Source organism: Oculina patagonica, chromosome 1 (assembly GCF_052425735.1).
Source record: "Oculina patagonica isolate OP01 chromosome 1, crgOcupat, whole genome shotgun sequence".
NCBI classification, from domain to species: domain Eukaryota; kingdom Metazoa; phylum Cnidaria; class Anthozoa; order Scleractinia; family Oculinidae; genus Oculina; species Oculina patagonica.
This window is the reverse complement of record NC_135758.1, coordinates 11,961,778-11,978,270: the sequence shown is the minus strand read 5'-3', so window position 1 is coordinate 11,978,270 and position 16,493 is coordinate 11,961,778. Positions and strand designations below refer to the sequence as shown.

The window sequence follows — 16,493 nt, the reverse complement described above, 5'->3', positions numbered from 1 at the left end:
TTTACTTGTTGCGTGGCTGCTAAGCTCTTCCCCAAGTTCCCTGTTCCACGGTATGATAGCGAGGCTAACTATTTTTAAAGATGGCGTCCGAACAAGACATCGAAACCGATTCTCCTTTTTACCCTTCTACTTCAATTATCCCTCAAACAATTTTAGAAGATCTTTGCAGGTTAGTAAGAAATAACTTATCCACATTTGTATTTTCTTGATCTTGCTTTTAACAATGCCTTTTATTCCCTCTTTAGCCGTTTCTTGATCAACATCCCGGAAGAGGAACGGAAAGATATCGTTCGATTGTGTTTCCAGATCGAAGCAGCACATTGGTTTTACGTCGATTTTTACAGACAAGAGCAGCCTGATCTCCCACCTTGTGGTCTTAAAGATTTCACTAAAACTAATATCCTTTTCTTTTATTAATTGTGTACCTTAAATGGCACCTGAGCTTTGTAGCTACATGAACATTAATTTTATCATTGTGTCTAGATACCCGGCAGCCGGGAAGTGTTTTCAAAATACTACATACCCGGCAGTCTGAAATTATTCTAGAATTTCCACGGAAAAACCAATCCAATCCTCCTCAAAACTATAGATCTTTGCTTAGAAATGCCAAGCGATTTCAATTATAGTTTTGGCTTTGTGTTTGAGGAAATTTTCGAGCTTGGGCATACTACAAAATCTTGATTCTTCGACACTTAGAAAAAATTCGTACTCTGACTCCGGTGTCAACTCTTATAGAATAATTTCTACAAAAACTGAAGTTGAAACCCTGCGAGAGTATTCGATATTTGCTGAGAAATGCGAAGCGATTCTAAATAATGTTTTGCTTTTGTTGTGGACGAATTCTCTTGGCTTCGGCGTACTATAAAATCCTCGACTCACGGGCACGGTTGTTCAAAAGACTAGATACCCGGCAGTCAAAAATTCATGAATAATCAATACATTCAATATCCACAAAAATGATCATTGAAACCTAGCTCCCGAGAGTATTTCAGTATTTCAATTTTCGGTCGGAAATACCAAGCGAGTTTTTACAATGTCAGTTTGGTTTTGCACAAATTGTACGAACTTTATGTGACTCACGGGCACGATTTTTCAAAGACTACATACCCGGCAATCAAAAATGCTTCCCGTTTTTCCATCAAAATTTCCATTTGAACCTGCTGAGATGTCGGTGTAGAAATACCAAGCGATTTTCCAACTTAAGGCCTCAACAATTGCCTCGGCAAAGTAGTACAAAATAGCTTTCGGTGACGAAAGTCCGCCACCGATGTAACTTCCGGTGTGACACTTTAGTGGCGTGACAAAGGTGGCACGTGGTGTTGGTTTTCGCGCCAAAACGAACTCAGCGTTGGAAGCGACGAAGTTCTTCTGTGGGCTAAACGGCTTAGCGTTGGAAGCGACGAAGCTCTCGGTTAAATAGAAATACAAAGCGTTCCTCTGTATTGCCGGGCATGTAGTCTTTGAAAAATCGTGCCCGTGAGTCACATAAAGTTCGTACAATTTGTGCAAACCAAACTGACATTGTAAAAACTCGCTTGGTATTTCCGACCGAAAATTGAAATACTGAAATACTCTCGGGAGCTAGGTTTCAATGATCGTTTTTGTGGATATTGAATGTATTGATTATTCATGAATTTTTGACTGCCGGGTATCTAGTCTTTTGAACAATCGTGCCCGTGAGTCGAGGATTTTATAGTACGCCGAAGCCAAGAGAATTCGTCCACAACAAAAGCAAAACATTATTTAGAATCGCTTCGCATTTCTCAGCAAATATCGAATACTCTTGCAGGGTTTCAACTTCAGTTTTTGTAGAAATTATTCTATAAGAGTTGACACCGGTCAGAGTACGAATTTTTTCTAAGTGTCGAAGAATCAAGATTTTGTAGTATGCCCAAGCTCGAAAATTTCCTCAAACACAAAGCCAAAACTATAATTGAAATCGCTTGGCATTTCTAAGCAAAGATCTATAGTTTTGAGGAGGATTGGATTGGTTTTTCCGTGGAAATTCTAGAATAATTTCAGACTGCCGGGTATGTAGTATTTTGAAAACACTTCCCGGCTGCCGGGTATCTAGACACAATGTAATTTTATTAATCATAATTTATCTTACATGTATAGCCTGAGTGAATTATGGCAGTTGGCATTTAAAACGCAATGGATCATTAAATCGGAGCAATTGCGAAATACCCCGCAAACAACAACTCTTTGAAGACTGAGGCATGAAACGATTAAGACACTATTTATTATAATTTTATTCGATTTCGATGAGATGCAAAATAAGTTGCGAGGTTTAAGATCAGTTATGTACACAACTTACGCCGTTGCGAAAAGATACCCTGAAAAAAAATCAGTCTTGAAGGAGGTTTAAACTTATAACCTCTGCTATGTCAGTGCAGTGCTCCATCAACTCAGCTACATGTATCAAGCCAAGTGGGAGCTGGTAATTTTGTGAGTTCATAAAGTACCCGCAGAAGATGGAGATATGGGGCGGTTTCCATTCAACCAAAAATTCCGGGGATTCCGGGTTGGGAACAAATGGAACAGAAATTTCCCGGAATAAAATTCCAGAAAATTGGAACAACCGGAAAATACCGTTGTATTCCTGCTTGGGCCCAGCTTCTCTGAGCCGGAATCTAAGTCAAGATGGCTTCTCAACACAGTGTTCGGCATGTTTGTTTGTCACCGACTCAAGCATGAATGATTGCTCGTCCAGATGTATGGTGGGTGATTACCGTCATAATTAAACTTTGGATTATGTTACTTGTTATTGCATTTTGTTTTACAATAAGTTGCTTGTGTGTTTGAATTTTATGTTGGTTGTATCAATTTTCTGTCAGAATTCAGAAATTTTCGCCTAATCAAATTTTCGGTAACTCTTAACTTTCTAGTCATTTGAATTTTTCAGGTTGTGCCAGTTTTCGGGAACTATTCCAATTTCAGACTGTTTTCCAATGCTTTGCATCTCCGATTCGTTTTTCGTTTCTGGTGTATTTTTTGCCAGTAGTTCGAATTTTCGGACACATTCAATTTTCTGCTAGTAGTTCGAATTTTCGGACACATTCAATTTTCTGCTAGTTCCCGGCGCCATATTGGAATAGTAACCGCGCAGACATGATAGCGAGGCTACCGGTGACCCGTGGCTGAGCGTGAAGAGAGATTACAGTGAGGATTCGGCAATTAGCCCGTGTTTTTTCGCGTTTTTCGGAACATAAGCGAAAGTTTTGATTCTAATAATACTCCTTCGTCATCTTCTAAGATGAATGGAAAATATTGGGCCGCTTTTGGCTGTAAAAAAGGCGAGTAAACTTCTCAGGGGCTATCAGTAGTTTGCGTAACAAAACACAAGGAGATCCAGTGAAGAAATCGCATCCATGGTGTAATCTGATAAGACGCCAGCATGAGCATGGTGAGGACAATTTTCTTCGTCTTTAAAGCAATTTTTCTTTGTACTAATCATTACAAAAAAGGAAATATACACAGCTCTCCTGAGCAAGTCGTTGGGATCAGAAAGAAAGGTTTTTAACATGCAATGTTTACAGAACTTTTGTTTACTTGCTCTCAATCACTGAAGTTGATGTTTAATAATACTTTACATTACACAATGCCCAATTCTTGAAAGTTTTCAGTAAAATAGTTATCCCAAATCAGGAATTATTCTCAATTTTGCAGACTTCTTTTTTATTTTATTTCTGAGTGTGGCAGTTTATTTTATATTGGTTAGAGCTGCTTTTAGGTGAAGTTATAAGCTTGGTTTAAATAAAGTTTTAATATTATCTCATAGGTAAAGAGAAATCCCAGCAACATAGATTGTGAAACATTCTAAAAGGAGTCTGCCAGTTGAAAGAAGCTCAGAAAATCATCTATTCAAGTCAAGAAATGGAAAATAACACAAGCAGAGGGCAATTTTTTAAGAATAAAAAATGTTTTCAGTTGAAATGACTGCATCAGCTACTAAGTTTTGAAATAAATCATTTGTAGTGTTGAATCAAGGTGTTTCAAAAAGCCATTTAACAGTTCCTGTTACTATAAAAAAGTATTACCAACCCAAACAGTATGGTAAGGATTATTATTATGAGATGCACAAAATGTGGACCATGTATAACTGACAATAATGCTTGCAAGTCTAAAGTTATATTTACAAAAATTGCCTGAGGGAATGATAAAATCATTGCTATACTTTACATGTCCAGGGACAACTGTATTTGTTCTTTGTCCTTGCCTTATTCTGGCCTTAAAGGAATTTTATTGACTATTTTGGAGAGAAAAGGCTTGCTTTTTCAATTTTTTTTTTAACACCACATTCTCAGACAAAACAAATTCCACCCCTACACATTGACCTGGTGTGGGAGACGCGGTGGCCAACGGTTAGCGCACTCAACTCCCAGTCGAACGGCCCGGGTTCGAGTCCTGGTGGGGGAGCTGCGTTGTGTTCTTGGCCAAGACACTTTACTCTCAGTGCCTCTCTCCACCCAGGTGTATAAATGGGTAACAGCGAATTTACTGCTGGCATTCCATCCAGGGGGGAGTAGACCTAGTCGCTTAATGCTACGGAAACCGGGATAAGCTCCAGCTGTATGAGCCACTTGGCTTGGACACAGACTTTACCTTACCTTTTACAGATTGACCTGGAGGTTACAACAAGAGAAATTCCTCTTCCCCATTGATGGTAGAGTTTCATATGGACACCGAACTACAGCTAATCTAGCAGAGTTCCATCCAGCTTCATGATGAAGATTTTATTTATTTTTATTTTCTTTACTGTCTTATTTAAACAACACATTCATCTTAAACATTACATAAATATTTTCAATACTACATGCAGGACCTTAAATTTTATAGCTCCCCATTTGAGATAATAAACATTCAGAAAGTGTTTAAAGTATTGACATACTTTCTGGTTTCAGTGTAAAAGATTTATGGGTGGTTAACCCTTTACTGTCAAAGAATGAACAGCCCCAAAACTTTACCAGGTCAATACATACACATGTACACAAAAGGAGATGTAACAGTAATTAAAATTTTCCCCTGAATTTGACCAAATTCTCTTATCTAGAGCTGATAGAAAAGTTGATTTTTAACCTCTTCTGGAGAAATAATACCAAAATGATGGGTTATCACTGATGGACGATTAAACTACCCTGACTGTAATGTGGTTGAGACCAAACTTTGCCTGAAATTCAACCAGTTTAAATTCAATGATGCATTATTCTCTTTGCAGATCAATCAGACTTTTCATCAGGTGATTTAATAGGGTGCAATAATACTCCTGGTTAATGAGAAAAAAGTTTTCCCTTTTCTTTTGCATTTTTATTTCTTGAGTAGATGTTTCTCTGTGCCTTCTTTTAAATAGTGACTTCCTTGTGTGATAATTTCACAATCCATGTTTACTGGGATAGTTTTCACCTATGAGACAATATTGAAAACGGATTTAAACTAAGCTTACAACTTTACCTAAAAGCAACTCTTTGTTATCAATAATCTATTTCTTTTAAATCTTATCAAAATACAATAAGCTTATATCAGACTCAAAATAAATACAGAAATAAAAAAAACCGTAGGCAAAATTGGGAATAATTTCTGAATTGAGATATATATTTAAATGGAGACTTGTCAACAGAAGGGCTTTCCTAGATATAAAATATTATCAAACAACTTCAGTGATTAGAAGCAAGTATAAAACAAAAGTTCTGTAAACATTGCATGTTAAAAACCTTTCTTTCTGATCCCAACGACTTGCTCAGGAGAGCTGTGTATATTTCCTTTTTTGTAATGATTAGTACAAAGAAAAATTGCTTTAAAGACAAAGAAAATTGTCCTCACCATGCTCATGCTGGCGTCTTATCAGATTACACCATGGATGCGATTTCTTCACTGGATCTCCTTGTGTTTTGTTACGCAAACTACTGATAGCCCCTGAGAAGTTTACTCGCCTTTTTTACAGCCAAAAGCGGCCCAATATTTTCCATTCATCTTAGAAGATGACGAAGGAGTATTATTAGAATCAAAACTTTCGCTTATGTTCCGAAAAACGCGAAAAAACACGGGCTAATTGCCGAATCCTCACTGTAATCTCTCTTCACGCTCAGCCACGGGTCACCGGTAGCCTCGCTATCATGTCTGCGCGGTTACTATTCCAATATGGCGCCGGGAACTAGCAGAAAATTGAATGTGTCCGAAAATTCGAACTACTAGCAGAAAATTGAATGTGTCCGAAAATTCGAACTACTGGCAAAAAATACACCAGAAACGAAAAACGAATCGGAGATGCAAAGCATTGGAAAACAGTCTGAAATTGGAATAGTTCCCGAAAACTGGCACAACCTGAAAAATTCAAATGACTAGAAAGTTTAGAGTTACCGAAAATTTGATTAGGCGAAAATTTCTGAATTCTGACAGAAAATTGATACAACCAACATAAAATTCAAACACACAAGCAACTTATTGTAAAACAAAATGCAATAACAAGTAACATAATCCAAAGTTTAATTATGACGGTAATCACCCACCATACAGATGGGTTACGAAGTGGTATCCTTCCTGTGAGCATGGCCTGGCGAGTAAACAGCTCGCATGTTTCTCTCGTCCTTCGAAAGTGACTCTTGGACACGTCAGGAAAATATGCTGGTACTGTATATCAAAGTAGTCGCGGACTCTATTTAAATTCCTTCGCAGGTAACAGCTAGCTACACTGAAAAAATATCATCGTCCTCCCTTAAAATATCGTTTGTTTTAACTTCAGAGTCGTTGAACAACTGCACAGCAAGTAAAAGAGGCAACAAGTTCGCCATTTGTTTTGCTTTGTTGGTGCAAACAACTGGAAAATACTGTTCCATTCGCCACACGGAATACCCGGAATTTCAAACCCGGATTTTTGGTCGAATGGAAAATTGAGATTGCTCAGCGGCTCGTCATTTATCTGTCTCTCCCATCAGTCACTGACAAGCCACTGAGCTGCCAAGCCAGTAAATACTATACCTACTTCGTTCAATAAGCATTAAGTCCACTAACAAACCACTGAACCGCTGCCACTAAATAATATACCTTCCTGGTTCTATACATGTAAGATGAGCTGCCAGGCCACTTCAGTTATATAACTTCAAATATTTAATAATTATCTTGTGAAATTGCGCGGAATATTGCCTGATACTTAGCCAATGAGGCCGTAGGCAAGGTAGGCTAAAATCAGATGATATTCCGCAAAATTGAGCAGGATAACTTTTTTATTATTCAACAAAGTTTTAACGAAACACATTTTGCAGAGGAAAAATTGTAGTTGCAGGTGTGTATGCAGCACTTTACGAGTCTTCAAATGAATCTTAGTACCCAATTGCAATGTATATTTAACAATTATCCTGCGAAATCGCCCAGAATATCGCCTGATACTTATAATTAGCCGACGAGGCCATAGGCCGAGTGGGCTAAAATCAGATGATATTCCGCAAGATTGAGCAGGGTAATTGTTTTATTATTTAACAAATTGTCAACGAAACACTTTTTACAGAAAGAAAAACTGTAATTATGCAGTGCTTTACAAGATTTCGGATGAATCTTCGCAACCTACGTATATCGCAGGATATCTGTTATGTACGGATGACAGATATCGTTAACATTTTGACCAATCATATATGGGCAGCGCGTGCATGTGTTGAATAATAACACAGGATATTTGTTATGTATGGATGACAGATAACGTTAACATTTTGACCATATATGGGCAGGGTACACACTTGTTGAATAATAAAGCCCTGTATATTGTAGATGCTCCCAAAAATTTCATGTTCATGTGTACACATGTACAGATGTATTTGATGTATTCTTTTTCATAAGGTGGGGGTATTCTGCAGACACTCATTTCAAAAGTGCATAATTATTTTCCTTGACCTAGTCACTCTTTCAACAGTTTCCCTTTCTTAATAAAACTGGAGAAAACATTGATCAAGTTTTTGAGAACTGGAAAAAATATAAGTACAGTGTTCCTGTACATGGAGCAATATTGTTAAATCAAACCTTAGAAAAGGTAATAATCCATTTTTCCTTATACAGTCTAACCTCCCTGTACGGCCACCTGCAAATCTTAATCAATAATGGTCAAATACTCCCTGATGATGTGATTGATTGGTGGTGGCACAACTTACGTGTCATATTCATCTCAAAGTATTCTTGCTTTTTATATTCCCACAGTAACAGGACCCAAACATATATACACCTATTTGAAGAAATGTTGACCTTGTGGAATGCATAAACCATGAACGATAAGACCAAATGGCATTCTGGGTAGACAGTGTTGGCAAGCTGAGTAATATTCCAGTTAATAATAATCACCATATTTTCTTCTTTTGGAACCTTAAGAGCGTACATTGTAGTTTATACATTGTACAACCTGTCACATCAAAATGTTTATTCTGCCACAGACAGGGATTATTTTTTCCAATTTCCCAGTAGTCTTTTGGGTTGCATTGTTCATGGCTTATGCTTTTCACATGTCAAGGTTTCTTCAATCAGGTATATACATGTAGTCATGTGCTGTACATGTAGTCAGTTCATGTACTTACAATGCAATCTTCGTTCACTGTCCAAAATCCACGCGTGCAATTGGTTAAAACAGATCACGTGATTTTGCTTTACCTGTCGTCAGCAAACTCCGACAGTGCAGTATTGACAATAATTCACAAAAATCGTGCATTATTGAAAATGTCTTCAGCTTCGAGGCTTACAGAAGTGGAAGAAAAATATATTCCTCTAATTATCAACGATCCAATACCAAACAAAATCGAAGAAGATAACAACTTGAAGTGCTTTCATGTTCAAAGGTAAACTGTAGCTCAATAAACATTTTTGTGTGCGATTGACTTGCTTGTTGCTTGATTGTAAAAGCCATCGACTTGCTTTGAACAAGCTTTTCGCTGACTGTATTTAAGAACGACTACAGCTGATAAGAGATTTTATGAACCATTTTAAGCTTTATTTCTGTACGGCTTATTTGTGATTCTTATAATTTTATTATTGATCTAATCCCGTGTAATTATGCACTACTACACTTCTTATTTTTAAACATTATTGTTTGAAGTTCGTGAAGTCGATGATCGCTTGCAGTGTACTCAGATTGTATATTAATAAAAGGGTTAGAGTCTGTCCGAAATTTTCAATACTGCACTCGGCTACATGTACGCCTCGTGCAGTATTGAAAATTTCTTGTTCATTGTGCGGCCAGCGTGTGCGTGTATTTGTCAACAAAACACTCACAACAACGTCTCTAACCCATAAATATAGATCACTGATTGGCTACTTCATGTACTTGGAACATACAATCATGTACATGTACACTGTACCTGTAGAGATGCGTACATGTACTTTATGTGGATGTCTGTAGTGCTGCAATGTTGGTAATGAATATTTTTTTGTCACTTTAGTGTGTATTAGTGCAGCCATTCATGTCACGGACAAGTTGGGGTTTTCCAAAAGGAAAAGTGAATAAAGATGAATCTGCATTTGACTGTGCTATTAGAGAGGTGAGTCAGAATGAATGATGTTCTTTTCTTATTCATCTCAAAATGTTGTATCAGGACACTACATGCAATCCTACATGTACAAGAATTTTAAATTTGACTGATACTCTTTTTCCAGGTGCTTGAAGAGACTGGGTTTGACATGTCATTTTTTGCTGACCCAGATGCATACCTTGAACACAATTTTCAGGATCATCAAGTAAGGGTTGTATTCATGTACAGTACATGTATGTACACTGTATAGTCGGTTTGTCCATTAGTCAGTTAGCCAGTCAGTCAGTCAGTCCGACAGACAGACAGACAGACAGACTGCCAGACAGACAACCAGCCAGTCTATCTGTCTGATCGTCTGTCTGTTCATCCCGCTCTCTGTCTGGCCATCCATCCTCCATCCATCAGTGAGCAGTGAGTGAGTGAGTGAGTGAGTGAGTGAGTGAGTGAGTGAGTCAGTGAGTCAGTGAGTCAGTGAGTCAGTCAGTCAATCAGTCAGTCAGTCAGTCAGTCAGTCAGTCAGTCAGTCAGTCAGTCAGTCAGTCAGTCAGTTAGTCAGTCAGTCAGTCAGTCAATAAACACGCAGTCTGTCACTGACATAGTCATTTGTGCACTCAATTAACCAATCCATTCTAACAAAGCTCTTTATTTATCACAGTGACTTACAGTGTACCCCTAGTCATAAATTCCGCATGGCTTGCTGCATCTTTTGTGATGTTTAGTTACCAGATTTTAAGACGTTTCTATTTCCTAATTTATGTTAATTTTGTTGACCAGGTAAGATTGTACATTGTCCCTGGTGTACCTGAGAAAACAGTGTTCCAACCACACACCAGAGGAGAAATTAAGGTATTAAAATAACTTCAATATTGTCATACTACATTTACATGTACATTTTGAAACTCTAGTATACAACCCTCCAAGTTAAGACCATTTTAGTCGCCATGGCGACTAAAATTTTGGAGCTGAGCGACTAAATTTGAACCAAGGTCGCCAACCTGGCGACTAAAATTGAGAGGAAGGATTGAAAGCATCAGCTTAATAAATTTTTTTTTAAGATAAAGGTGTTAGAGTAATGTAGATGTGAATTTGGTGACTAAAATTTTTCACTGGCGACCAAAACTTTTTCAAGAGTAGTTGGTGGCCAAATGGCCACTAATAAAGGAAAAAATAACTGAAAGGCTCTTTATTTGCTGCTCACAAACGTTAGCCTGCATGGCAGGCGTAAAAAGGGGAGGGGAAAGGGAGAGGGGAAAAGAAGGGGAAGAGGGGAGGGGAGGGGGAGGAGAAGAGGGGAGGGGGGGAGGCTTTTCCCTCTTTCTCTCCCTCTTCCTAACTCCCCCTCCCTCCCCCTTTCGACGCCTGCTACGCACTCCCCCTCCGCTTTTCCCTCTTTCTCTCCCTCTTCCCAGCACCCCCTCCTTCCCCTTTCGACGCCTGCTACGCAGGCTAACAAACGCAGGCTTTGCCCACGATTAATTTTTTCTTGCACCATACTAATCCCGCCAGCTACACTGGCTACTATTCTCTCTGTTCCCTGGACTGAGGGGGGGGGGGGGGGAAGAAATGAGACTCTATAAACAAATCTGGGTGCAATGCTGTGTTTGGTGTGCACGGAAATGGTGCCTCTGGGACACGTGATTTGATTGGCTAGATTTTAGCAAATGGAATTTAAAATCTGGCCATTCTAATGAACCACTGTTAAATCCTTTGTTCCAATACGAATTTTGCGGCTTCTTTCATTATACCAGCCTCAATTTGTCCCCATCATTTTAAAGTTCCAAGAAAACACAAACAAAGACAAGTACTTCTTTGTTGATTAATGATATATTTTGTTTGTTTCACAGAACATACAGTGGTTTTACATCAACCATCTTCCATCGCACAAGAAAGATACAGTGAGCCGTGAGAACCTGGGACTTAATCCAAATGCCTTCTTCATGGTGATGCCGTTTGTAAAGTAAGAACTGAAATAAAAATATCAAATCATCATACTTATTCACACTTTTATCAATGTCACATCTGAGAATTCGAAAGTGCATCAGGCACACTTTTGTCAGTAGTACGTTCAGTTGTATCAATAATGATATTTTATTATATGGCCGGCTCAGCAAGCAGGCAAGATGAGGTAAATCCTGCATTCTGAGTAGCTACCCGAGCGGGCAAGATGGGCCTATCTTGCCCCTTCAGGATTGCCTGCGGTTTTCCTGCAAACTTGTTTTTGTGGTTGCTACCGGCTCTTGCACGAAATTTTTTTCACAGAGAGAAATATTTTCCTTTCTCAAAATTGTCAATTAGTTAAATCAATTCATTCTATCAATTAATCCAATTCATGTGGTCGTTCATGCCTTGAACTGGCCTCCTTCAGGATACACTACAGAAAGTCATTTCAGTTCTTATCTCATGACTTATATTATATTGCCCATATAATAAATCCTTTAACAACCCATATTATATAATCTGGATTTTCCTTCTAGGGGACTACGAAAGTGGATATCGGTGGCTCGGCAAAAGGAAAGTAACCCCACCCCTGCACCAAGTACAGTGGAATCACCAGGGAATGTTCAGCTTCAAAAACTGCTCGCTAAAGAAGAACAGCGCCTAGAACAGGAGCAGAAACGAGCTGCCCTTGAAAGAAGACGAAAACAGCAACAGGAGCGCTTTCAACTACAGCACGAACTTAATCATCCACTGCGACAACATCATACGCCACAGAGACCAAGGACCTTGAAAGGTACTGTGGGCAGACCTCTTGGTAGCAATGCGTAGCTGGCGGGATTAGCACGGCGCGAGAAAATCGTGAGCGAAGCCCGCGTGCGTGAGCGGCGCAACTTGACTGTTTCTCAATTCCCTCGCACTCGGTCGTGAATCCCGCGAGCTACGCAGGCTAGCCTCTTGGAACCGTTTTTGGGGTTTCATGCAAGGGTTGCGTGACGGCTTCGTTTGGTGAGTCTCGCAAGTGTTCCGTGGCGACCCAAATAATGACCGTGGAGATTCTGATTTTCAAACCTCGAAGGGAAACAAAACTGGTATCTCGAGTCGAGATATCGGTCGAGAAATCGGGGCGTAAAATATGCAGTGTTTGTGAAGCAAATCCAAGTGAAACGACGTTTGGTTCGAATTACCAAGAGATTTGAGAAATCGAGGGTTTGAGAAATTGGGATTTCATGTCGTGTTTGAGAGAACAGTTAAGTATTATTAACCATGTGCCGTTCTAGATTTTCGCTAGGTTTTGAAAGAAATAAGCTCTTTGAAAGTGCCGCCAAATTTGAAACAGGACTACACTTACTGTGTAATGTTTTTATCGCTTACACCGACCGAGCAAATTTAGTTTAAATACTGGAAAACGTTCTTTTAAACGCTATTCGCTATCATTTTTTGATGCACAAAACGTTTTTGTAAAAAAAGTCATACCAAAAAGAGTGTACTCCAGATCGAGCGGTCCGGGTTCGAGCCCTGGTGGCGCCACCGTCTTAAAACTACTCTTGGGCAAGCCATTGTACTCTCAAAGTGTATTAATGGGTTTCAGTGAATTAAATGTTGTTGGTAGGCCTGCAAATGCCTAACATCCCATCTTGAGGCTAGTAAAATGTAAACAAGTTTTATTTTATTGTTATTTCAGATTACCAAGAAGACTCGGGACACCGCGTCTCTCCAGTCATGAAAGAGAAGGATGACAAACCCGTTTACAAGATACTACAGCGACCAGCGGAGGAATCTCACACAGAAGAGGAACCATTAAACCCCATACAAAAACTGCTCTCTGGAACACTAGGCTACGGTCCTATTACAACTAATCAACCTCGTCCCCCCATGGGCGTGGCCACAGCTCATGGGGCAATTTACCAACCTTACCACCACCCACAAGGTGTTATCGGTTTCAGCAAAGAACATGTGTCGCCTCATGGGACCCCTCCCATGTCATCACGCTCGAAGCAGTGGACAGCCTCCCCCTCAGAACACAGCTGGGAAGATAAAGAGTTTCAGTTCTCTTCTCCAGCGTTTTTGAATTTTAAGTTTGACACGAAATCCATTTTAGCTTGCTTGCCCACATAGCGGCAAACAAAATACATCAAATCACCCTTTAGTACCGAGGATACTTTGGTCATGCTTTTCTCTCATAGCTCGGTGTTTTTTAATTGTCGCGCGCAGTCCGTCTCCATAAAGAAATGTCTTATTTTAAAGGATAACTTACATACGTTTTAGCATGAACTCTAAGATCTCTCAGACATATTAATATCACAAAAAAGGTTGGTTTTATAGAACAGTACTCGACAAGTAGTGGAAAACATTAAGAAGTAAGGCGACGACGACAAAAATGGAAATGTTTTATGATGTGGTCAAACTAAGTCCTAGCTCATATTGCTACGTATTTTTTTTTTTTAATTTGCAACAAAATGTTGCTAAATCGAGGCAGCATTCCTTACAAATCATTCCGGGTGGTTTTTAAGCAAGCCATTCGATCAAATTTGCAAACAAGACAGAACTTAAAAGCAATAGTAGTATGAATTAGTTTCCACTGATTGATAGCGAGACTTTTTAAGCCACTAACTGAAATGCGTTTTTAATCTCTTTTTTTTTTTGCTTTTACTGTATCAGGGGTGTTTGAATGTGGGTACTGCATTGTGAGCTGTTATATCAATAACACCATGCCACTGTTATTTAAATCTGTGGTTTTATTGCAGCTTTTCTGAAGCACAAACGAAGGCTTCGTTTACACGGGGCCGGACCGGAACCGTTACGAACCTAACCAGACTGGATCGGCATCTATTGACATGTCACTGTTTGGGACCGATCCGGACCGTTTCCAAACGATTCCATGTAAACACCTGGTACTTGATTGTTTGTTTATGGAACCGGTCCGGTCCAGATCTAAAATTGCACCTGCAAAACAGCATGTCCAGTTTTAGATCCGTTTGGAACAGGTCCCGTGTAAACATAGCCGAAGTCACGTTTAAACGACGAACAACGCGAAATTTGTTTGCAGTTATACAAATCTTAACCCGCTCTTCTTATATGTGTAAACACATTTCATTGCCGTAACCTAATCGCAGGAATAAGCTGCAATAAAATGAAGGGTTCGTAACATCATTGCATCGGAGTTTTAGTTATTTTATCCCTCGAGGCAAAGTGGGTTTCTCTGGAAACCTAAATGAATTCTCTCTAATTTAAACTTTTATCGGGGCCTCAATAAATTATATGATTTTATAAACCTGCTTTGTGATATGTTATAATTAAACTTTGTTTTTCTGCCAGTCGGGCCTGGCCGGGTAACAGTGTTGTGTTATTTAACAAGGCACTACACTCGCTGCACATGCATGTTTTCAGCAAGCTGTAACACACAAGAGTCCCTTTTGTGAAGGACGTATTTAGATTTGTCTGACAAAATTTGGTGCCAGTGATTATCCCATCAAATGAACTGGTTTGATCTTAGGGAACAAGCCCCCAGGCTGTAGTCCCTGCAATTCTTGATTCTCCTCATGTATTCTGACCGTGAGAGAAGTCAGAGAAGTCCGCGCAGCCGAACGAAAGAACAAAACAATCACAGAACGAGTAACAAGCATCAACAACTAAACCCATGTATGCCAACCATCCATAACGTGGTCGAGCATATTGTAAGGGCATCTTAAGAGGACATATGCACAAATTTCAAACAAAAATGAAAATTCTTGGCAAGAGCCTTGTAATGGATTTCGCTCATTCTCTTACCATGGGTAGGCCTTAATATAAAATAAATCACAGTATACTTTGTTTGGCTAAATATCGATTTGTTTTCGAGAAAATCGATAATTCTAAAATCCAGCAAAATTGACGCTTTCGGAGCTCAAAATTTATGCCGAGTTTGTTAGCTTCGCGTCGAAAAATAAAGCACTCTGGAAGAAAAGTACCTATTTAATATCGAAGAATAACATCAAATTAGTACGTCGAAAGCAATTTCTGCTCTTAAAGTCCTTTTATTTACAAAATATAATTAAGTTTATTCGACACACTTTTGATTTAATTCAAAATAGGTCAAACTTATCGCTTTATTTAAGTATGAGCGAAGCGAAATAAATGGCCGAAAATTTGGTATTAGACAGATAAATGATTGTTCTTTTCGATACTAAAAGGATTTCCTGGAGAAATGATTTAGTGCGATGCTTTCAGATCTCAAAGTTGCTTAAAATTCGTTAATTTAACCGACCGTGACATTGTTGATCTTATCAACATTATGTAAACATTCCACGCAAAGGTTAATTTTCCCCATGTGAACTTCAACTGAGTAAAATAAAAACATAGACTTGCTTACCGTGGTGTTCGCTGATACATTGTAAATCCTGTTTTCCTCATTTACGACAAAACCTAAGCCCTCGGCGAAGCTGTTATCCAATTTTCTTGACGCGCCATTTGTAACTGATTTCCACGTATTGAAGTGACAGTTCTTTTCCATGCATTCTTGAAAACAGTCCTGAGTCTTAACTGATCAGTGTAAACAGGAATACGAAGTACTTTGCTTTAAATCAACTTAAAGCTTAGCAGCAGTGGTAGATAAATCGATACGGCCGGCGAATCTTTGTTTCGAAAACCGCCATTTGAGATTTGTCGGCCCTTTGTCCTGCGGTATGCAGATAATTAATTCACACTTGAGTAACTTCCGGCACATGAAATCGACAACCACCGTGACCAGAAAGCACCCTGCTTTTTGGTGATTGGTTGAGGCACTATTTTTATCATTTTAACATAAGCTCTCAATGAAAAACTTTTGGGCTGAGAGAGTTGTTAAATGGTTGCATGAAAGCGCTTTTAACTTCCGGGTCGAAAGTTCTTCTGTTGCGTTGCTTCGCTTTGCTGCATATTTTTTATCCAGTTCTTACCCTTGTTCAAATTCTTGATTAGGCTAAGGCAAAACAGTTGTAGAGTCAACTCTCCCTTATTAGAAGATCTCTATAAGACGGACACCTGGTGTTAGTCCTGTCCTTGCCATTTTTCAGTCATTTTTATACTCTAACCAGCTAG

General features: G+C 39.1%; 1 protein-coding gene and 2 long non-coding RNA genes across 3 annotated transcripts; 2 read left to right on the top strand and 1 right to left on the bottom strand.

Moving 5' to 3' along the window:
- The first annotated feature begins 66 nt into the window (after positions 1–66).
- On the top strand, positions 67–14,752 carry LOC144656715 (m7GpppN-mRNA hydrolase-like). Its single transcript, XM_078516956.1, has 9 exons — positions 67–169; positions 246–397; positions 7,890–8,017; positions 9,411–9,509; positions 9,625–9,705; positions 10,275–10,346; positions 11,345–11,457; positions 11,975–12,231; positions 13,120–14,752. Exons 1-9 carry the CDS (start codon positions 81–83, stop codon positions 13,551–13,553), a joined length of 1,425 nt encoding a protein of 474 aa, XP_078373082.1. The 5' UTR covers positions 67–80; the 3' UTR covers positions 13,554–14,752.
- On the top strand, positions 2,086–3,947 carry LOC144656701 (uncharacterized). Its single transcript, XR_013571361.1, has 2 exons — positions 2,086–3,406; positions 3,782–3,947. It is a non-coding gene; the product is annotated as an uncharacterized LOC144656701 (long non-coding RNA).
- On the bottom strand, positions 4,722–6,475 carry LOC144656707 (uncharacterized). The gene is made up of 2 exons (XR_013571364.1): positions 5,821–6,475; positions 4,722–5,403 (listed from the first exon to the last, which is right to left on the bottom strand). It is a non-coding gene; the product is annotated as an uncharacterized LOC144656707 (long non-coding RNA).
- Positions 14,753–16,493: the final 1,741 nt, after the last annotated feature.

Bases quoted from the DNA above. Each gene is read 5' to 3' on its own strand.
- LOC144656715 (XM_078516956.1), top strand. From the start codon at position 81: ATGGCGTCCGAACAAGACATCGAAACCGATTCTCCTTTTTACCCTTCT. The intron at 8,018-9,410 runs GTAATAATCCAT...TTGTCACTTTAG, and splicing joins TAAATCAAACCTTAGAAAAG to TGTGTATTAGTGCAGCCATT. The intron at 9,706-10,274 runs GTAAGGGTTGTA...TTTGTTGACCAG, and splicing joins ACAATTTTCAGGATCATCAA to GTAAGATTGTACATTGTCCC.